The sequence below is a fragment of the Entelurus aequoreus genome, linkage group LG01 (assembly GCF_033978785.1).
Source record: "Entelurus aequoreus isolate RoL-2023_Sb linkage group LG01, RoL_Eaeq_v1.1, whole genome shotgun sequence".
Lineage (NCBI taxonomy): Eukaryota > Metazoa > Chordata > Actinopteri > Syngnathiformes > Syngnathidae > Entelurus > Entelurus aequoreus.
Genome location: NC_084731.1, coordinates 89,077,124 through 89,101,332, shown reverse-complemented (window position 1 = coordinate 89,101,332; position 24,209 = coordinate 89,077,124). Strand labels below are relative to the sequence as shown.

General features: G+C 39.6%; 1 protein-coding gene across 3 annotated transcripts in view; it reads left to right on the top strand.

Annotated features, from left to right (window-relative positions):
• LOC133658645 (fibroblast growth factor 14-like) overlaps positions 1 to 24,209 on the top strand; it is a 163,707-nt gene that overhangs the window by 89,535 nt on the left and 49,963 nt on the right. For all 3 annotated transcript variants that reach the window (XM_062060906.1, XM_062060895.1, XM_062060915.1), the window contains exon 2: positions 13,437 to 13,547. In XM_062060906.1, coding sequence (XP_061916890.1) covers positions 13,437 to 13,547 — 111 coding nt within the window. The remainder of the gene's footprint in view (positions 1 to 13,436; positions 13,548 to 24,209) is intronic.

Here is a 24,209-nt window from a genome sequence, read left to right as displayed (position 1 = left end):
AGCGATTAGGAGTGACAGATTGTTTGGTAAACATATAGCATGTTCTATATGTTATAGTTATTTGAATGACTCTTACCATAATATGTTACGTTAACATACAAGGCACGTTCTCAGTTGGTTATTTATGCCTCATATAACGTACACTTATTCAGCCTGTTGTTCACTATTCTTTATTTATTTTAAATTGCCTTTCAAATGTCTATTCTTGGTGTTGGGTTTTATCAAATAAATTTCCCCCCAAAAATGTGACTTATACTCCAGTGCGACTTATATATGTTTTTTTTCCTTCTTTATTATGCATTTTCGGCCGGTGCGACTTATACTACGGAGCGACTTATACTCCAAAAAATACGGTACCAATGATTGTCACACACACACTAGGTGGGGCGAAATTATTCTCTGCATTTGACCCATCACCCTTGATCACCCCCTGGGAGGTGAGGGGAGCAGTGGGCAGCAGCGGTGGCTGCGCCCGGGAATCATTTTTGGTGATTTAACCGCCAATTCCAACCCTTGATGCTGAGTGCCATGCAGGGAGGTAATGGGTCCCATTTTTATAGTCTTTGGTATGACTCGGCCTGGGTTTGAACTCACAACCTACCGATCTCAGGGCGGACACTCTAACCACTAGGCCACTGAGTAGGTGGGAAGCAGGGAAGCCCAGACTTCCCTCTCCCCAGCCACTTCATCCAGCTCCTCCCGGGGGATCCCGAGGCGTTCCCAGGCCAGCCGGGAGACATAGTCTTCCCAACGTGTCCTGGGTCTTCCCCGTGGCCTCCTACCAGTTGGGCGTGCCCGAAACAACTCTCTAGGGAGGCGTTCGGATGCCCGAACCATCTCATCTGGCTCCTCTCGATGTGGAGGAGCAGCGGCTTTATTTTAAGCTCCTCCCGGATGGCAGAGCTTCTCACCCTATCTCTAAGGGAGAGCCCCGCCACCCGGCGGAGGAAACTCATTTCGGCCGCTTGCACCCGTGATCTTGTCCTTTCGGTCATAACCCAAAGCTCATGACCATAGGTGAGGATGGGAACGTAGATCGACCGGTAAATTGAGAGCTTTGCCTTCCGGATCAGCTCCTTCTTCACCACAACGGATCGATACAGCGTCCGCATTATTGAAGACGCCGCACCGATCCGCCTGTCGAGCTCACGATCCACTCACTGCCAGGGGAACATGTTTTTTTTGCCATCTCAAAATACAATGAAGCGTATTTGCACTTGGCTTTACTGTAACCACGGGACAGGAAAGGTGTGTTTCCTTTAATGTTAATACACTTACAATGTTATGCATAGGTATAGTTATAAACATTTTTTTAGTAAAATGATAGTCACGGTGGAGAGTGCGGGGGGGTCGAAATATTTTCTTTTTCCTAAGGGGGCGTAACAGAAAATATTTGAGAAGCACCGACTTAATCATACATTTGATCGTTTGTCGTGTGAAACAAGTATATTTAATAGGGGTCTCAAAAAAATTATTTTCAAATGAATAGCGATTCTTGCTTGTAACGTATTTTAATTGATTACAAAAATTCTAAAATGGTTTAAAAAATAAAATAAAATAAAATAAAATTAAAATTACAAAAAAAAAATATATATATATATATATATTTAAAAAAAAAAATATATATATACATATACACACACACACACACAAACACTTTAGAAATGAGAAGTGTGGGATACTTCTTTTGTTGCCTTTTTTGTTTGACTTTATTAAATGTTTGAATATAATTGTATTTAACAAAACCAGTTTTCTTTTAAGAATCAGAATCAGCTTTATTGTCATTACGCAGGGTAACGAGATTGAGGCCATTCCATACAGTGCGATAAAACAAGTGTACACTCTATACAGAGGGTGAAATGAATATGTACATGAATATCTACATGAAACAGGGTGGTTGGTGGAATGGGTTATTGCACCGAAGAGAAGGCAGTTATGAGGGTCAATGAGGCAGTCTGTTCAGGGTGGTTATGGCCCTGGGGAAGAAGCTGTTTTTTAGCCTGTTCGTCTTGGTTTTAATGCACCTGTAGCGCTTCCCAGAGGGCAGCAGGTGGAACAGGTCAGAGCCAGGGTGGGTGCTGTCCTTGATGATGGCACTGGCTCTGTTGAGGCAGCGGGAGGTGTAGATGTCCATCAGAGAGGGGAGAGGGCGGCCGATGATCTTTTGAGCCGTCTTGACCACTCTTTGCAGCCTCTCCCCGTCTGCTGCATTGCAGCTGCCGTACCATACTGTAATACAGTAGGTCAGCAGGCTCTCGATGGACGAGCGGTAGAAGGTCAGCAGCAGGTCAGGCTTCAGGTTGTACTTCCCGAGGACTCTCAGGAAGTGTAGCCGCTGCTGAGCCTTCTTGATGATTGCTGTGGTGTTGACTGTCCAGGAAAAGTCGTTAGAGATGTGGACTCCAAGGTACCTGAAGGTGTGGACCCCCTCCACACGCTCGCCGTTGATGTAGAGGGGGGCAGGGTCGGTGCTGCTCCTCCTGAAGTCGACGATGATCTCTCTGGTCTTGCTGGTGTTGAGAGCGAGGTTGTTCTCCGAAGACCAGGCCGTCAGCTTCAGGACCTCCTCCCTGTAGGCAGCCTCGTCACCCCTGGAGATGAGCCCGACCACTGTGGTATCGTCAGCAAACTTGACGATAAGGTTGTCACTGTGGGCTGGACTGCAGTCATGGGTGTAGAGGCAGTAGAGGAGGGGGCTCAGCACACAGCCCTGTGGGGAGCCGATGCTCAGCGTGCGGGTGGATGAGAGGTGGGGGCCAAGTCTCACATTCTGGGGTCGGTCCGTTAGGAAGTCCCTTATCTAGGCGTTTGTGAGAGGGGGGAGGCCAAGAGTGTCCAGTTTATTGCAGAGTCTGTCCGGGATTATTGTATTGAAGGCAGAACTATAATCCACAGAGAGCATCCGGACGTAGCTCTGCTGCTGCTCCAGGTGGTTCAGAGCAGAGTGGAGAGCAACAGCGATGGCGTCCTCTGTGGATCTGTTCGCCCGGTGTGCGAACTGGTGGGGGTCAAAGTCTGGAGGGATATGGTCCTTGATGTGCTGGAGAACCAGTCTCTCGAAGCACTTCATGATTACCGGAGTGAGGGCCACTGGTCGGTAATCATTCAGGCTGGTGATGGGAGACTTCTTCGGCACCGGGATTATTGTAGATGACTTCAATATAGAAATGAATCAGAGCTGGTTATCTAGTTTGAGGAATGTAGTTAATCAGGGAACTGGCACCCAATGTTGTTAAAAAAGTATTGATTTTGAATCAAGAATCGATTCTGAATCAAATCATTGCCCCCAAGAATCAAATCGAATCATGTGGAGCCCAAAAATTTACTGCTGTAATATTTAATGACACAATCTATAAATAAGGTGTTATTTAGTGTAACTATTGTACTCATGTTACATTTGCACATTCCCTTGATTCATGTGCAGAAGCGAGGGGTGCATAAATTCCAAAGGGGAACACGTCTCGCCAGAACACCGGCTATAGGAACCGCGTCTCCAGACGCTATTTCTTTTTTTTCTTTTCTGTTTTTCGTTTTATGTCTTTTTCTATATTGCGCAGCCTTACTTCAGATTGAATGCAGTGCACTCAGCACGCCCCAAACGGTGAGTGTGCAGCGATGGACGCTAACCACCCTCTATCATCGCCATCTTGGCTACTTAGTAGAAGGAGAGGCATCGACTCTGGTGGTTGCAATTCACCATTAAAAAGGAGAGAAGAAGAAGAGGACAAATATTGTGATTTTGGACAGCACTGTACAACCAGGGACTTAAGTACGCGGTGTAGTTTGGACTGGTAAGAACCGCATTCTTAAATATGATTCAAAGTCCTGTTGGGAATGGAAGCATGTCGTTTATCTAAGCCAAGTCCTGACCTCCATCAAGTCTTAAAATCAGGGGTGTCCACAGACTTTTTCAACGTGTACCAACTAATACAAAAACAAAAAGCCTAATCCAATCCGCCAGTGGTTCTCAAACTTTTTTCACCAATTACCACCTCAGAAAACACTTGGCTCTCCAAATACCACCATAATGAACAACATTAAAATACAGTAGCATAGTAAGCCTAAGTAATCATTAAAACAAAGCAGAGATTTTTTTTAACAAGTATGTTTAATATTTCTGGCCACTGTAGGGTTAGGCGATATTTTGAGTTTGTAAGATATATCGATATACTTTTGAACAAGATATGAATTACGAAAATATCGGAATATCGATATAATTTATTTCACGTTAAAATGACCAAACGCCGCTTATTTGTTGTGTTCCTTGTTCTCCCCCGCTCGCCTTCCATGGGCTACTAAACCCCTCCCCTTCCTCCTTCAAAGACGTGCTTGCATGTATAAGAACATCCATGATTGGTTGTTTACTATGATGAGTCACGATTGGTTAGTGACAGTCCATTACATCGTCCACTGGGAATTAAAAAGTGCCTGCCTGCAAATGTATTTTATTATCAGAATTTGATACATGTTGTATTATTTGCACAGGTATGTTATTTATTTTACGTAGAAAGAATATTTTTCCATTTTATTTGTTATGTAATTCTGTGCTGCTTAAACAGTTTTTTTCTGTGCTGTTAATACCCATCTTGACTAACTGGGTTAATAAAAGTGCCACTGACTGTTTACAGTACAGTTGTCATTCACTTCAATTTCACTGAATATCACTCAAAAATGAATATCTTTATATTTATACTTTCACTGAAGAACATCTCGAGATACATATCGAATGTCGAGGTTAAGTAAAAATATATCGAGATATACTTTTTCGAACTGTAACATTACACGAAGTTTGAACAGTCACACTGCGTTTGAATATTTAATTAAGTGATTCTCTGTCGTATCACATAAATGGAGCCCCAGTTTGAGAATACAGTAAAAAGTTACATATATTTGTAATTGACTTCAATACTTCAATAAGGCTGCAGCTAACGATTATTTTTCTATCGATTAATCTATAGATTATTTTTTCGATTAATCGGTTAATCTATAGATTATTTTTTCGATTCATCTATAGATTATTTTTCCTTTTACCGATTATTTTTTTTATTCAAAATGAAGATGAAAAAATAAATGTAGGCCAGTTTTTTCAAAAGGCATTGCTTTTATTTACAAAAAAAAAAAAGTATGGCCACTCAGTCAACATTGACAACAACATGACAAAATATTCTGTAACAATGTAAACATTTAAAACTTTTAACATTTAACAAAATTAAAAGTAGCTTATTTGCTTTTTAATGTGCAAATATTAAAGTAAACATCCAGTGCAAATCGTAATATTCTGCAATAGTATAAGCATTTCAAAAGTAAAAGTATTGCTTATTTTGCTTTAAAATGTGCAAAAATAAAGATAAACATCCAATACAAAAAAGTGCCAATCTAAATATTCTGGAGCACTGTAAACATTAAGTATTGCTTTTAAAATGTGCAAAATAAACATCCAGTCCAACACAGTACACAATAACCAATTCTACTCATTCCAGTGAGTGACTAACAGTTGTAATGAAGAAAGGTTAGCATGTCTACATGCTCTGGTTCTTTTCTTGTTTACAATATTCCCAGCAGCTGAAAATAAGTGCTCAGAAGGGGTCGATGTGGCTGGAACTGAGAGCTAATTACCGGTAGCCTTCACCTCAAGCCAGGACTGCGAGTGAGCTGAGCTCCAGTTTATATTCCTAGAAGGTCAACGGGCTCATAGTAGGGATGTGCGTATCGATCCTGTGGTATCGATATATCGATACTCACACGCTACTCATTTGGCATCACTTTTCTGAAAAAAGTATTGATATAAACCAAAAAACGGCGTGTGGGGGGTGCAAGCATCACTTTCAGATGTTTTTGATGACTTACTTAACTTACTATGTGCTGGGACACCCCTGTACCTGTCAGAGTATAGAGCTGGCCCAGTCACGTGACAGGAGACAGCGAATGAGCGTCGTCAACGTGCAACACACACACAGCCAGCCGACAGCGATGCAGCCAGGCATATCCAGTGTTGTCCAATTGTTGACTTAAAACAGGCATTGTTTTTTTGTTTTTTTAGTAATGTTTACTGAATATTTTTGTTTAAATGATTATCCTAAATTCAAATAATTTCCACACAGGGGAATTTACTGTTAGTTGAAAATTGCTTGAGTATTTAAAACAAGATAAGAAAGGGATAACATTTGGAGATTCTTCATCTTTGCATTAGTTTTATTTTTTTCCAAGAAAATCTTGAAATATATGATTGAATGTGATTTTGGTTTTAATCTGTAACATCATTTCTTACATTTCGAAAACATTAACCTATTTCATATTTCATTAATTGCTAATTATATCACAAACTTTAAAAAATAACTGCAGCTTCTTGCGATTCGGATTTGACAGTTAATTGGAAAGCCCTAATATCTAATTATTATTATATATAATTATTATTATATATAATATTTAATTTATTTTTCATATTTGTTATTTATTTTAATTTTACTTTTATTATATATTGACCATAATAAATGTGGTATAAATGGTCTGTATTTGTCTTGTGATTTGTCTTAAATAATAACAATAGTAATAATATTTTTGACTGACAAAAATTGCCAATAAGAAATTAATGGTATCGGTATCGATGAAAAGGCAAGATAAAGTATCGGTATCGTATCGAATCCTAAAAGTGTGGTATCGCCCATCCCTAGCTCATAGTGATGTTACTAGTAGTTGACTGGGAGGTGTTTATTATCATTTGGGGAGAGTCCGCTGCGTGATGCTCACCTGCTAAACACCTATCTGCTCCACGCTGAAGCGCTGACTACATGCGCTCTGAATACACACTGCTGATTGGCTGGTAACGTTTTGAATACGCACTGCTGATTGGCTGATAACGCTTTGTATAACGCTTTGTGTGTACCAATCAGATGGTTGTATGGGTGGGACAATGCTGCGTGCTGAGACAGAGGCAGCCGCAGAAGGAGCGAAGCAGCTTGTTAAGACTTTAGCAGCTAAAGTTAGCTTTGGCTTAGAAACTCGTTCGGTACACCCCCGTACCGAACCAAAAGCCCCGTACCGAAACGGTTCAATACAAAACACGTACCGTTACACCCCTAGCAGATACAAATGACACATTCATGTTTTTGTGTAATGATGACAACGTATACTCGCGCGGACGATTGACTAGTTGATGGTTTTCTTTTCAAATGCTCGTTCATAGCCGTTGTGCTGCCTATGCTATGATAGGCCATTTACGCTCGACACAGTGTGCATACAACAACATTATTAGGCCGTGTATTGAAATACTCCCACACTTTTGACCACTTTTGGCGTGATTTTTTCCCCCTCGCTCGCACAGTCTGCTTTGCGCTCCGCCATGACGGTAGTGTGACGTAAATATGCGACGCGTCGACGCACAAAAACGGCGTCGACGTATTTACGTAACCGATGACGTCGACTACGTCGACGCGTCGTTTCAGCCTTATACTTCAATGATTTATGAAGTCTGGACCACTCCTCATGCATCAGTCGGCGCCCCGACTTACCTACATGCAAGAGGATCCCCTGCTGACCCCACTATGGACTGGACTCTCACTTTATTAACCTTGTCCACTCGCATCCATTGCACCGGTCACCCGGGGGGTCCCCACATCTGTGGTCCCTTACAGGGTTTCACGTTGTGACATTACAGGGTTTCACATTGTGACATTTGTGATTAAGGGCTATATAAGTAAACTTTGATTGATTTTTATTGATTTTTTATTTTTTTTGTAATTGTGTTTTTAAAATGTGCTGAAGGCCAATAAAAAAAGAAAAACAGCTGAAAGCCACAAATGGACCCCGGTCCGCACTTTGGACACCCCTGTCTTACATATTTTCTCTTCTCGCTGCGTTTTATTCAAATCCCCCTTCTCATCATTAGATCTTTACATCCCTATACCTCCCTTTCTTGAAGCAAAGACGACAACGTTCTCCCCTCCATCATCTATCTACCACATTTCTCTTAACTCTAATCCTCCCTCTTTGCTTCTGATCTCTCCATCGCTCCCTCCAGCTCTTTCGCCCCCACCCCAACAAACACAAACACACACACACAAACACACACAGCTGCGATAGCTGTCGGCAAAATCTTGGCAACGTTCACCAGCTTGGTTCTGGGTGTTTGTGCGGAATTCGCCAACGTCTCCGACTGTCTTCCAGAGGTTTTGTGAAGGAAAGATTAGAAGTTTAGAGTAAACCTCAGTCCAATATTTCTTTGGTTTATACATTTGACTTCGGCAATTGACTAACTTGAGCATGTATGTGTTGGAAAATGTTGAATAGCTTGGTTGTCTAAATGTCACTACTGTGATGGACGGATTGTCTGGGCAGCGTTCCCCTCACTATACATCGGTGCATAATAATACGCAGGTGTGCACAATCAATAGGAGACAAAGACAATCGTCAGCCTAAAGATGAGGTGTGCCCATGATGCGCCTTTTTCTTCAGTGTTGTTTCTGCGTATATGTGTCCGCACAGGAATGCCATTTCTGACATCGTAATGACGCAGACGTGATGGTGTTGCCATGTGTCACACCCAAAATGTATGCAGGCTGCAATGAACAATGACATTATGACGTGTCACACCACTACGGCCGCACAAAGAAGCGGCGCAAATCACACCACATTGTGCGACTGTGTGTGTGTGTGCGCGCACGGATGGGGGAATACCCCTCTGCTGGAACACTGTGGAATCACGAGACTGTTGTCATGCCAACGTGCAGATGGGAATTTCCCTGGTAACAGACATTGTACGGCGATGCTGGGAAGAGCAGAGGAATAGCACCTTGGCGACTGTGGGAGGAAAGACGGCGTGAAGGGTTGTTTCAAGGGATAACTGGATGTGAGACAGTTGAATGGACAAATGATGATTAGGTGCAGTTCCCCTGCGAACCATTATTGATTCCCTTTCATCCGTTATACAGCGGGCATCATCAATCCATCACCAAACTGTAATTGTAATTGAGTTCATTAATACCCCATTTGCCGTGATAAAGCTTGCACTTCACCTGTGGAAGCTCACCTCTTGTCTGAAATGCTTACACGGTTCTGGACTGTGATACACATGCTTGCTTTAGACTCACGGTCAGACATGACTGGGTGCTGCACATGCTTTTAATAAATTGCCAAAAACTGAAAGCGTGACCTTGGCAGCGTGCAAGGCTGCATATGGTTCTCTAGTTCGAAACCCATTTCAATTAGATAATCTTGCAACTGTCCCATTTTTTTTTTATCTGTCTCAGACAGATATTTTTCCTCCTAAGCAACCTTGTTCTTTTAACGTGTAAAGGATATCAGTGTTTCCCATTTGATTGCAATCTATTTGTGGCGGTGGCACGGTGCAGGAGAATGACATTTGTATCTTTGGCCATAATATTTTTATTACCGTATTTTCAAGACTACAAACCGCTCTTTTTCCCCCCCTACGCTTTGCATCCTGCGGCTTATAAAACGGTGCAGCTAATTTATGGACTTTTTTTTCGCTAACAGCCATAATGTTTTGTACTCAACAAATAGTTTTCATAGAACACCGACAGAGACACTGAAAAGGTTTGATATTGTTTGTGCTACGGCGCCATCTTTTAGACGAGTTTGCGCACTGCAGGTGGTGTGGTTTGAAAATGTACTGCCTGTTTCATGCCTTGAACCGGAAGTAAAACCTTCCAAAGGATTCTTCATTCATCACTCTAAGCAACGTTTGTAAGTTTTGCAATACAACTAAAACAATTCATACTTAATAAGCCGTCCCATGTGTGATGTCTATAGGAGTGTTTTCATGCATATTTGTACGTGCTATAGTAATGTAATCAAGCGTCGTTAGAATTAGCGAATATGCTAATGCGATTACAAATGTCTGTGTTAGTATTATTAACGGCATTTGTTTTGTATTGTATCAGTTTCGTAAATTTACCAGAATGTCACCTTGGAGTTATTGAGTCTGTTTAGCTGATTGGAGAGCTAGTTTCAGCAGCTAGTGGGTCCATAGTGATGACTTCTGTTTTGTTTGATCAGCCATTTTACTATTGTGTGACAGGCACCGTTTGGAAAAAATGAAGGTATGTAAAAAAACATTTAAACGTTCTTTCCTACCGGTAGATATATGTGGCTTAGAGTGCGGTGCGGCTAATATATGTACAAATGTTTTTTTCTTTTAAAATTTGGTGGGAGTCACGTAAATACCGGTGCGCAAATACTGTATGTTTATAACGACATAATGAAATTTCTCCTGTTGCTAGTCGATTTCTTTTAATATCACAAAAGAGAGAGAGAGACGCCTGTTCTTAGATAGTGTTAAGTGGAACGCTAGATGCGTCCATGTCAGCATCTTTAAAAATCTCCTCACTAGATTTGTCGCAAGCTGCAACAGTGACTCCTCCTGCTCTCGTCTTATTCTCTGGTAGACCTATGCGCAAATGAGGTAAAATCATGATGCATAAGCCACCTGGGGTTAAACTATTATCGTTTTCTAATCGAAATTGCGATTTCTAAAACCGTTATGTGGTCGCCAAAGCTACGTTTTTTGGCAATGCTCCTGACTAACCCAAGATCTGTTTTGTCAGCTATTTTACACATACATGCCGTCTCCCTGCCACTGATGCCGCCCTAAGTCAACCTAATCAACCATAAAAATCAGACAATGGCAAAGTTGAGAGCGACAACATACATGTCGTGATAGCAATGTAGCATACTGACAAAGGTGGCCAGCTGGTCTGTATCCGATCTGTGGGCTGAATTGTTAGCTGTTTATTTACCATTTTGAATGCATAAAAAAGTCAAACATATGTGTTGTTGACTTACAAAATAATTGTGAATAAACAGCTTATCTTTTTACAATTTTTGCGTATTTCCAGTCAGAGTGCAGAAGCGTTCCTCCTGTGGAAATTGCCAAAGGTATTTGGAGTGGAATATTCAAAATGGCTGACTGAATTTGTGGCATTTTGTGATGTTTAGACGGTATTTTTACATATTTTGCTAATTGCAAATACAATTGGATATGGTTAAATGGATACAATAAAACCCAAATAAGCACATCAAGTAGAGATGTCTGATAATATCGGACTGCCGATATTATTGGCCGATAAATGCTTTAAAATGTAATATCGGAAATTATCTGTTTCAAAAAGTAAAATTTATGACTTTATAAAACGCTGCTGTACGGAGTGGTACACGGACGTAGGGAGAAGTACAGAGCAGTTGTGTCTCCCAGTCATACTTGCCAATCGGCAAGTATGACCAATCCCTCCCGATTTTCCCGGGAGACTCACGAATTTCAGTGCCTTTCCCGAAAATCTCCCGGGGCAACCATTCTCCCGAATTTCTCCCGATTTCCACCCAGACAACAATATTGGGGGCGTGCCTTAAAGGCACTGCCTTTGCGTGCCGGCCCGATCACATAATATCTACGGCTTTTCACACACACAAGTGAATGCAATTCATACTTGGTCAACAGAGGGTAGCCGTATAAACAACTTTAAACACTGTTACAAATATGCGCCACACTGTGAACCCACACCAAACAAGAATGACAAACACATTTCGGGAGAACATCTGCACCGTAACACAACATAAACACAACCGAACAAATACCCAGAACCCCTTGCAGCACTAACTCTTCCGGGACGCAACAATATACCCCCCCGCCCACCTCAATCTCTTCATGCTCTCTCAGGGAGAGCATGTCCCAAATTCCAAGCTGCTGTTTTGAGGCATGTTAAAAAAAATAATGCACTTTGTGACTTCAATAATAAATATGGCAGTGCCATGTTGGCATTTTTTCCATAACTTGAGTTGATTTATTTTGGAAAACCTTGTTACATTGTTTAATGCATCCAGCGGGGCATAACAACAAAATTAGGCATAATAATGTGTTAATTCCACGACTGTATATATCGGTATCGGTTGATAACGGAATCTGTAATTTAAGAGTTGGACAATATCGGATATCGGCAAAAAAGCCATTATCGGACATCTCTAACATCAAGTCAACTTGTTTTTCCACTCTACTGGTGCTTTCACTGTTCTGCCTATCACTATATTTTACTAGCATAGACAAGCAAAGTAAATATAATAAATAAAAAAATATAAAATAAATAAAACATTTTGGATAACATTAATACAATTTGATAGTATGCTGCGACACAGTGATTGGGGAATTCCTGTTGTATAAAGGTGGCGGAAATTTGTGAGTGCAGGTCTTTTTTTAATGTGAAGTGAAGTGAATTACATTTATATAGCGCTTTTTCTCAAGTGACTCAAAGCGCTTTACATTGTGAAACCCAATACCTAAGTTACATTTAAACCAGTGTGGGTGGCACTGGGAGCAGGTGGGTAAAGTGTCTTGCCCATGGACACAACGGCAGTGACTAGGATGGCGGAAGCGGGGATCGAACCTGCAACCCTCAAGTTGCTGGCATGGCCACTCTACCAATCGAGCTATACGCCCCACTGTAATGTGTTTTTAAAATTCACACCGCCAGGCGCATACTGTATACTGTATATCCACTGACGTCAAGAAATACACTGCTGTCATGTAACGTATTTAAACCAACAAGACAAGACACTGGAGCCTCCATGTTAATGATCATTATAGTAGTGTTGATGTAATGTACAGATGAATTTGTGACTACATAGTGTCACACTTCCATGCAAAGCTTCACACCAACTTGACACCTCTTTCTTCCCGCTGCACAAAATGGATCCGTCACAAAGATGGAAAACACCCCCAGCGCCTCTGCCCCCTTTTTCATGCACGCCTCCCAAACTGGGTCAGCCTCGGTTTGGTCTCTGCGCATCACCTTGACTCTACCTTTACGCTCACGCACGCACACAACATGCTCAAAGGGGATTCCCGCATGCTTTTAACACAGTGGGTGTGGTCACATGCATGTGGCACTAGTTCATCCGGCTCCATTTTTAGCCAGTGATTCCTCCCATCTGACCTGGCAACCTTATCGTAGTTTTCCAAGTGGAACAATGACCAGGAAGGAAGGATTAGTCCCAAGAATCCTGTGATGGATTTGATGTGCTTGACTGGTCCTCTCTGGAAGTCCCTGGGGATGTGGCGTCACACGCTGCCACTTTGCTCAGGCTGAATTTCAAACGTGCCTCCAAGAAATATGCTATTATGGTTAAAACTGTACATAAATGTCACATTCATTTAACTAGTTCAACATGGAGCAGCATATTGTAATTGGATCTATTAAAAGTTCACCTTTAGAAAGATAATGATGCTCATTATGATAAGGGGTACGTCTAATATTTTGCGCCTTACATAGTAATAAGCAAATAATTGGAACATATTGTTGAATGAATATATCACACATTTATTTCCTATCTTGGTAAATGATTACACCTCACAACTCTGATTCAATGGACCTAATTTTGTGACCAGTGTATATTACCTTTGACTCCTTCCCTTGCCTTGTTTCCCTTAGAACCACAGCTGAAGGGCATAGTGACCAGGTTGTTCTGCAGGCAGGGCTTCTATCTCCAGATGGGCCAGGATGGAAGTCTGGATGGGACCAAAGACGACAGCACCAACACCTGTAAATACCACACACTCACGTTGTTACTCAAATTATCACTTTGACAATGTCACAGAAGTATAATTGAACAGTAAATACATCTACTGTAGTTCTCTGTTAAATGAACCAGACTGGCATCAAAATGGTATAGTATGGTATTGGGGTGGTCATGGTACAGCATCCTACTGTTAATAGATATTTGTTACACCCCTGTTTTGTATAGTATGTAGGGGTGTCAAAAAAAATTAGATTTTCAGATGAATTTTGATTATTTGTTACGATTTTTAATCAAGTAAAAAAACATTGATTTAAATTTTTTTTTATAAAGCCAGAAATCTTGGGGTTATTTTAGATTCTGATTTACATTTCGACAGTCACATCAAATCAGTAACAAAATCGGCCTACTATCACCTCAAAAATGTAAAAAGACTTAGAGGGCTCATGTCAGCTCAAGACTTTGAAAAACTTGTACATGCCTTTATTACCAGTAGGCTAGACTATTGTAATGGTCTCCTTGCAGGTCTTCCCAAAAAAACTGTCAGGCAGCTACAGCTTGTTCAGAACGCTGCTGCTAGAGTTCTAACAAAGACCAAAAAATGTGAGCACATTACACCAATTCTTAAATCCTTACATTGGCTCCCTGTACATCAGAGAATTGATTTCAAAATCCTCCTGCTCACATATAAATCACTACATGGTCTAGGGCCGAAGTATATTACTGATATGCTCCCACTATATAAGCCCTCTAGATCACTAAGATCTTCTGAGACCAATCTGTTAGCGGTTCCAAGAGTAAACTCAAATCAAGGGAGAGCATCATTCAGTCACTATGCACAAATAGCTGGAATAAACTTCCTGAATATGTCAGACTTTCCCCAACTCTGACTACTTTTAAAACTAGACTGAAGACTTTTATGTTCACCTTAGCTTTTAGCTAAATCTTTTAATCTTTTAACTTTTAACGTCTGCACTGTTTTTATTTTTATTGTCTGCATTTTAACTTTGCTTTTATTTTCTTTCATTTCACTTTGTTGTCTGTGAAGCACTTTGAGTCTGCCTTGTGTATGAAAAGCGCTATACAAATAAAGTTGCCTTGCCTTGCCTTGCCTAAAAAAATATATTATTTTTTATTTTATTTTTTATTTGTATTTTTTTTTTTTTCAAACTGTCCAGTCCAGCCACTCAGACAAATTGTATCGTTGATGTCCAGATTTACTTTAAAAAAGAGAAGTGTTTGATACTTCTATTGTTGCCTTATTTGTATTTGACTTTATTAAATGTTTGGAAAGCACTTTATTGAACAAAACCAGTTTTCTTTTAAGTGATATAGAAATTGATTAGGGCTGTTTATCTATTTTATGGAGGAATGTAGTTAATCTAGAACTGGCATCCAATGTTATGTATAGATTTTGAATCGAGAATTGAATCGTTACCCCAAAGAATCGAATCAAATCGTGTGGTGCCCAAAGATTCCCAGCCCTACTAGTATGGTCTGTTTTTTTATGTTTCAGACATGCTAAACAAGTGACATTAAGCCTGTGGGAAAACCAAATAGGACATAACAGTCCTTAAGTTTTTGATGGGTGTTAAAATATTTTGGATTCATATTTTTTTAACCTTTTATTGCGTACATTTCTCAATAAACAACAGTCGTGAGCAAAAATATCAAATCTGTAATGGGTTTTCTTTTTACTATTTAGATAATGTCACAGGTTTTAATTAGGTAAATATCTTACGTTGGGATGTAACGATAAACGGTAATAATGATAACCTCTGTAAAACTCCGCAGGGTTGTTATTTCCAACTGCACTTTGAGAAACCCACAAACTGACCGGCGCCAACTCGTTAGCGTAAATGCCAACCTAAAAACAAGAGGCATTAACGTCTTTCCCCATTAACGACATACCCCAATCTAAACTTATATAAACACATTGCTGTCTGCGCTACTTTTCTATTCAATTGTGCACATTGAACCTCCAAGCTGTGCTCTGTTAAAACCAAGTGATCATTCTAAACTCTGATGAATATGAGACGGAGGTGTTTTCTAACAGTGGGTCTACTTATTCTAGTTTTTTAAATAAATAACTTTGTCAAAATTGTTCGGTGTGTGTATCAGTACTTTTTGAGCACATTCAGCAATACCGCGATAATGATAACCGTGATAATTTTGGTCAAGATAACCGGGATATGAAATGTTCATATTGTTACAGCCCTAAACTCACATAATTTAAATTATGCTAATTGAAATATGTGACATAATTTGATAAAAGGGCCATCAAAGGGTTAAAAAAACATATGCTTTAGTTCAGAGCTGATTTGATTTGAGCAAAAGAAAAAAGACAATATAAAAAGGAAGCCAATATGTTTTTATGCCCTTTGAAAAATGAAGAACTCGTTTGTCCTGCTTGGCTTTGGGGTACTGCCTAATAACTACCAGTGTATCGTACACATATGAAAGAATTGGATATAAAAAAAAATCAATTTTAACATGGAGAAATCATATTATAGAGTGACACAACAAAAATAATGGCTAAAATACAGCAAAGATTTACTAAAAGGACAAATAAGTCAGCCTTCTGTCCCTGAGTAATAAGGAAGTTATATTTTCACAATCCAACTTGTCTGAAAAGTAGTAGGAATAGGAATTAAAGTTTATGTAATCCTACCCCTTCTCATATTGTCACAATACCTCATGACAGGTTGGGACTTGATTTGTGTTTTCCTTTGTTTTGGTTTCCATTTCCTTTCCAGCGCTCCTATTTTCCCAAGTTCCACTTCCTGCATCTTTACTTCAGCTCAGGGCGCCGGTTCCTTACATTTTGTCATTTAAACTTTATTCAAAGTGTTGAACAAATAAAGTAATAAGCAAATAGGAGTTATACTACCTGATAAGGCTTGTGCAGTTTTGCAGAAAAAGAAAAAAAAAGTATTAAAAATTCAATTAGAGTAATAAAGTTGAAATAATTTGTTAATAACAAATGGAGCATAGTGAGAAAAGTTAGAGTAATTGGGGACAATGAAAAAATATTTGAGTATTATTTTGACTGAATCACCTAATTCATAAGTGCTTTTTGATATGAGTTATGCTGTAACTTACTGTGGATGATTAGTGAATGAAATGTATTTTTTAATGTTGTTGAATTAGGCATAATCAATGTTATACAGCAGACCTGGGCAAATTATGGCCCACATCAATTTTCAATCCGGCCCGCGGAACGTTTCCAAATAACTTTTAAAAACTTTTAACATCTAAACTGCAGCCGCCATTATGGTATGCAGTGTTGTTTTGAAATTACCGCAAGTGTTGAACGACAGAAAGTATTTCACTGTTTGGAATATGTGTTTTTGAGAGATATACGAGTTATTACGGTAATCTACATCACAGCAGCTCAGAAGAGGCACCAAGCAGTGTGGGCGGGGTTTGTTTACACACCGGCCTGCCTCCTCAAGCCCGAGACAGGGACAGACGCAGAATAGATTTTTACAACAAAGTTCTGCAGCAAAGTGATATTATATTAGATTGTAGGTGTTTTTTTAACCCTTTGCGTTCCTATTTCACCTTTCTTTTTTTTCTTCTTTTTTTTGCATTTTCCTGATTATAAAAGATTTCGATGTGTTCTGAGAAGTATAAGAGTGACATTTATATTTTTTTAATATTCAGTGTTTATTGTTCATAGTTAATATTGTAAACCCCACATTCTCTATTTTCATTCTGTAAAATTCCATTCCGTTTTTTGACGTGGTCTGTCCCAACATTTTTAGCATTCTATCAGACATTATTGTGAGTTGTTGTCTTAGTGGTCTTCAAAAAGGGGCCCAAGCACAAATACTGTACAGCAGGGGTGCCCGTTACGTCGATCGCGATCTACCGGTCGATCGCGCAGGGTGTGTCAGTCGATCGCCAGCCAGGCATTGAAAAAATAGACCTAGCAATTAGTGATCATAAATCTTCCTTAGGACGTTACTTGATTGACATTCAAGGCACCCGAGGATCTTGTGAGATGACGCTGGCTGCAGCCAGCTCAGTGTGAAGGAAAAAAAGACCGTCAGGAATAAATGATAAATGGGTTATACTTGTATAGCGCTTTTCTACCTTCAAGGTACTCGAAGCGCTTTGACAGTATTTCCACATTCACCCATTCACACACATATTCACACACTGATGGCGGGAGCTGCCATGCAAGGTGCTAACCAGCAGCCATCAGGAGCAAGGGTGAAGTGTCTTGCCCAAGGACACAACGGGCGTGACTAGGATGGTAGAAGGTGGGGATTGAACCCCAGTAACCAGCAACCCTCCGATTGCTGGCACGGCCACTCTACCAACTTCGCCACGCCGTCCCTAAGGCGAGAAACAGTTTTTATTCCAACCGTACCATCAAAAGCCTAAAGACTGACCGCACAGTTCCTGTCTTCACAATAAAAGGGCTGCTCAATGCTGCCTGCACTAACAAAATAAGAGTCTCCGAAAGCTAGCGCAAACAAGCTAGCAAGCCACGCAGTTTGCAGTCAATTTATTTGTTGTAAAATGTATAAAAACGAGTATGGAAGCTGGACAAACAAGATGCCAAAACCAACCACTTCAATGTGGTATTGGACAGAAAGGAGGACTTTTTTTTTCTCCTCCACAATGTAAAATCGAAATTGTGGAAGTTGTCAGCACTACTGTGAATCTTGTCTGATTACAATCCATGTAAGTCATCAGAATCAGGTAATACAGCAACTTATATTCTTGTCTTTATGAAAGATGGGAATCTCTATATTAAACATGCATGTATTTTGTACACCTTTAACATGTGAACAAAAATGGCAAAAAAAAAAAAATTTTTTTTTTTTTTTTAATTTTTTTGCCATTTATATATATATATATATATATATATATATATATATATATATATATATATATATATATATATGAGGTAGATCACCTCGACTTGGTCATTTAAAAAGTAGCTCGCTTGCTGAAAAAGTGTGGGCACCCCTGCTGTACAGCATATTTGGCTTTAATTTCCTAGTGTTCAAGACAATGTCATCTTCAGCATTTGACCAGTTGCTTGATGTCTTTGACAAGTTCTTATATACTTTATTCATCTCCAAATAGAAATTCACACTTCCAGCAGCTTGTAAGGGTAGAAACACGCAGGGGCATGCAACGTTAAAAAAATAGGGAAAAAAACCAAACAAGTACTTTAGAGACCTCTGGTCCTTCATATGATGTGTTTGCTAATTAGGACAATTACCCAAATACTACTTAGCCATAGGGCTGGGCGATTATATGATCGTGATCGATGATTGTGATTAATTTGAGTTTGATCACTGTGATCAGCTGTGGGTATATTTCCTCGATCAAACATGGCGGAAAGGTCTGTTAGAATGTCTGCATGGAACAATCCGCCTTTTTTGAGCGTGTGTCTGTGAATGTGTGTGTGTTAGTGTACGTTTGCGTGTGTTGTTATGAAGTGAAGCTGAAAGTTCAACCCAGAAGAATAAAATATAGAAATATGACTAACACCAGCATAGAAATTTAAACACAACACTGAGAAAAAGCAGCGACTTTAGTGACAGACTTTAGTTTCACCAGTAATCCTGCCCTGAATGCAGACTTGCAGGCACTCACAAAATGTCTTTGTGACTGTACTACTGCATTGGTCCCGACTGGGAGAATAAACACACCCACTAATTTAATTTAAAAAAAAATGTTTTCATATCTTAATATTTTTAATCAAACTTTGTTTGTGTGTCTGCAAAGATTCAACTCCTCTGATAAAACATGTACTAAAAAACTGAAGAAAAAAAAAGACACTTTTAAAAAAGCAGCTCTCAGGTGCAGCATGCTCGCTAATGCGGCGAGACTGCTCGGACAACGCTGACTCTTCAACTTATGTTTTATTCACCAAGGGAGATTTATACCTAATATTTTTAACTGTGATAAGACCTGACTTTTTTGGAAAAAGATGCCAGAGTGGATCTCTTTCGCCAGAACACCCAAACACAACAAGCCAATGGAGGACCGCTTCACCCTGGCTGGAACATGTGAAACGTGACACTATCCTTGTTTACCTCACCTAGACTATTGAACAAATGTCAGAAAAATTCTAAGTCACAAGGTAAATTAATTGTCCCTTTTTTGTTTTTTACTGTAGCAACATGTTTGGTAACATTTTGAAGTGCACTAAACAAGGTGTGTGTGTGTGTGTGTGTATGTGTGTGTGTGTGTGTGTGTGTGTGTGTGTGTGTGCGTGTGCGTGTGCTTGTGCGTGTGCGTGTGCGGACGCATTGACAGTTAAACTGTTGTTGTGGTGTTTGAATACAAAAAGAGATCGTTGAGCCATTACCCGCTTTTTATGTTATTTTGATACATACAAACTATATATACACACTACAGTGTCTTCAAAGTGTGCATTTTATATTACAAAATGGGGACTTTTGTCGAAGCTAGAACCAATTATTCATGTTTACATTGTTTCAAAATCTGTTTCACTTCACGAACGTTTCGGTCCGCGAACCAAGCACGAGGTTCCACTGTGCTTTTATTAAACATAAGTTACTGCAGTTGGGTTTTTAAAAAAAACTCCACAATTGGGGTCACTGCTTGCCGTTTGCCAAAAACACTGATGCATACAAATAATTTTACAAATAATAATCTACAATTTCAATGTGTTGTTTAGTAATTGTTAACTTGAAAGAAAAGTATTTTGGTATTCACCCGACCAATGATACTTTGGTTACTACAGAATGTTTGTGATGATAAGCAAAAATAACAAAATAATTTCAAGAGGAAAAAAAGTTTTTTTTTTAGTCCCCACAAAACGTACCGGAAAATAAGCAAAACCGTTGCCCTAAAACCAGGTACGGACCGTAGCGTGTACTGTTGCACCGCTAGTAAACACAGTTAAGAACAAAATGACAGTTGTCAGCTGTTTACATATATTACCTTGTTCAAACATGGCGGAAATGTCTGTTACAAGATACTGCAGTAGTAAACAGTAGGGATGCAACAGTACTCGCTATAATCATGCACAGGACAATTCTCCTATAATAATAAAAAAAAGTTATAATACCGTATTTTTCGGACTATAAGTCGCAGATTTTTTCATAGTTTGCCCAGGGGTGCGACTTATACTCAGGAGCAACTTATGTGTGAAATTATTAACACATTACCGTAAAATATCAAATAATATGAATTATCTCATTCACGTAAGAGACTAGATGTATAAGATTTCATGGGATTTAGCGATTAGGAATGACAGATTGTTTGGTAAACGTATAGCATGTTCTATATGTTATAGTTATTTGAATGACTCTTACCATAATATGTTACGTTAACATACCAGGCACGTTCTCAGTTGGTTATTTATGCCTCATATAACGTACACTTATTCAGCCTGTTGTTTACTATTCTTTATTTATTTTAAATTGCCTTTCAAATGTCTATTCTTGGTGTTGGGTTTTATCAAATAAATTTCCCCAAAAAATGCGACTTATACTCCAGTGCGACTTATATGTTTTTTCCTTCTTTATTATGAATTTTAGGCCGGTGCGACCTATACTCCGGAGCGACTTATACTCCGAAAAATACGGTAATCGGGATTGGATGATATGAAAAATGAATCGTGATCATTTTTTTGCCATATCGCCCTAGCCCTACTTGGCAAGCACATGATTTCCATACAATTTTGTAGAAGGGTTTTGCAAAGGCCACGGTAGAGAAATGTTCTCCTGATAGGGGAGCAAACAATAGATTTTGTTTGGACACTTCGCCATTACAGTGTCTTGCGTTGTGGCCAGGTGACCTTAGCACCTGACAAGGCCTCCATTTAAATAATGAACTTGGTCCTTGCATTACTCCACGTGTGCCGCGTCCTGCTGTTATCCGGATGGTGTGGTGCCGTGCATCAAATGTCCCGTCTGTTTGCATTTTGTAGTCCTCACGTTAACGTGGACACGCATGGCTCGGCACGGGGATTAACAGAGTGTAATGCATCTCTCACCTCAGGCCTTTGTCGGGCGCTCCGCGGGCAGAGAGAGCTGTGACGTCTTGAACACCATTTATAGGAATGTTATTTTCTGTTCTAATCAGCTGGAAGCTTTCTGTTATGCATCATCACATTTCTATATTTCATACATTTCTTCTGCTCAACACTGAACACTGTGTGTGTTGGTTTCTGGAGAGATTTTACAAGCACTTAGAAGCGGTCTTGATTAGGGCTCTGCCTTCCATCGTGTAATCAAGCCTTGATTGGAAGGCAGATGCGCCCCTAAAAAAATCATATCAAGCCTTTCGTGGCAGGTTCTTATTATGATTATTTGAACACATATTGTCTCCAACTTAAAAGAGCAGTTTCATGGTAAATGATATGGACAAGAGTATCGGCATCACACCTACAGAAAGTGAAAATGGAAGTGCCCTTCTAGCTATAACAGCTTCCTCTCCTCTGGGACTTTTCTACAAGTTTTTGGGAATTTGTTTTCACTCATGCAGAAGACCATTTCTGAGGTCGGATGTCACTGCCGTCTGCTGACAATCTCTGTAAATTCCAAAGGTGTGTGACGGAGTTGAAGTCAGGGCTCTCGAGCTCTTTCACACCAAACTCATCCAATCATTTCTTTATAGATGTGTGCTATACTGGGGCACGGCCATGCTGGAACAGAAAAGGGTCTGACTGTTCTCATCGAGGACAGAATTGTCCAAAATGTCTGATGAACGCAAGTGTCCAGTTGTCTAAAATTAATGAAATGCCTAAAGGGGACTTAAGATGATTTTAATATCTATAAAAACACATCCGTTTGGTCTCAATCACAGGTAACAAAATCAAGGCCCCGTATCTGGCCCTTCACATCATTTTATGTGAGCCACAAAAGCCTGAAAATAATGTGCATCCATAATGTTCTTCTTATTCTTTGTTACTAGATGCATTTGTTTTTTCCATTTTGACAGAAAAAAATGTAATGCATTAAATTGCATATCTTTTAAACATTAATATCTGCTCACGCAATAAATGTACTATTCCAATTTTTTTGTAAACATAGAAATAAATACTTAAATATCTGCTTGTCACCTTGCCTAATGGTCTCAAAGCAAGTTATCCATCAATTTTTACATACAAATCTAATAATAAAAAGCATTGACAACCGTATAATAATATCATAATTAATGATGTCAAATGTCACAGGTGATTACTTGCTTGCATACTTTTAATTAACCTAAAAAAGACCCCAATATATAGACACAAATGCAATTTTATTGTAAGAATGTTATCCAGGATTTGTTTTATGTTTTACTTGAATACACATCATTTAAAGGAGCCATTGGGGTGATCAAGGGTGATGGGTCAAATGCAGAGAATAATTTATCCACACCTAGTGTGTGTGACAATCATTGGTATTAACTCAATATGTAAGAATCTGGCCAGAAAGGGTACTGCAATCACGGTCAAAATTCTGTAGTCCCTTCCCCCTCTCCCTGACTGAGGTTGCCAGATACGCAGCCAAATCCAGCTCGATCGACTGGGCTACTCCTAGGAACTTCAAACTTCCACTGCCTCTTACTAGGGGTTGAGGTGCTGGAACCATAATAGCTGAATAGACAAGCGTTTTGTCAATAACAAATCTCTAACCAACACATTTTACACAGAAATTAGGTTATTTTCAGGAAGAAGTACGTCATGCCTGCGTGCAATATCACAACAAATGGCAATCATATGGTTATTGTCTGTACTATCAGAAAACAAAGACTAAAACAAACTACAACCAACGCTAGCGATGGTTATACTGGTAAAAATAAGTAGAGCATGCTTAGAAGCCTAATGTACACCCACAACTAAATAGACTGTTTCTAATGTTTCAGATTGCCATATAACTTGGTACATATAGTCCACAATATGCAAACACGAATGAGGAATTATTTTATCATGTGATTTGGCTGTCTCCATACGTTTCACATGACAGCCATGCTAATGTTGGAATCCATTTCCTAAGCGTATCAGCATATTGAGAATGAAATAGGCACTGACACTACCCATACACACAAGTTTTATTTGTTGAAAATATATTTTGCCCTGTCAGTTGGATTACACATAGACATACAGGCTAGCGGGCATATATTTCCTCCGTTAGCTTATATGTCAATGTGTCGTCGAACTGGGCTAACGTATGCTCCCATTGACCGGGCTAGCATGCTAAGCATTCGTTGCACAAACATACTAGCTTTTTTAGACAACATCATAGACTGTATTGGACAATATAGTTTACATAATAAATTTCCATTTCCATTTATTATGAGTAATAAGAAAACGTAAATGCCTTACTTCCCTATCAAGGAGGAAGTTTGGCGTCTGATGAACAAATCTTCTCCGCCTTCAATCGTCTCCATCTTTCAAAGGCTTCCCCGATACAAATTCTTTGTTTTGGCAGTAGCTAGACGAAGATGGCGCTGCGTAACTGGCAACCTGGATGTAACACACTCACGGATTTCTAATTCGTTAAAACGGTGGAGGGCGGGACATCGAAATGAAAACAATAACAAGATTTCGGGGCTGTAAATGTAATTTTGAAATGAGCATATCCCAGCTGAACTACTGGTATTCAAAAAGAACATGATTTATTAATCACATTTGACATATCAGGGTAATTTAATGACTTGACATGTAATTCTTACATATGGCACCTTTAATTTTTTTGTCATTT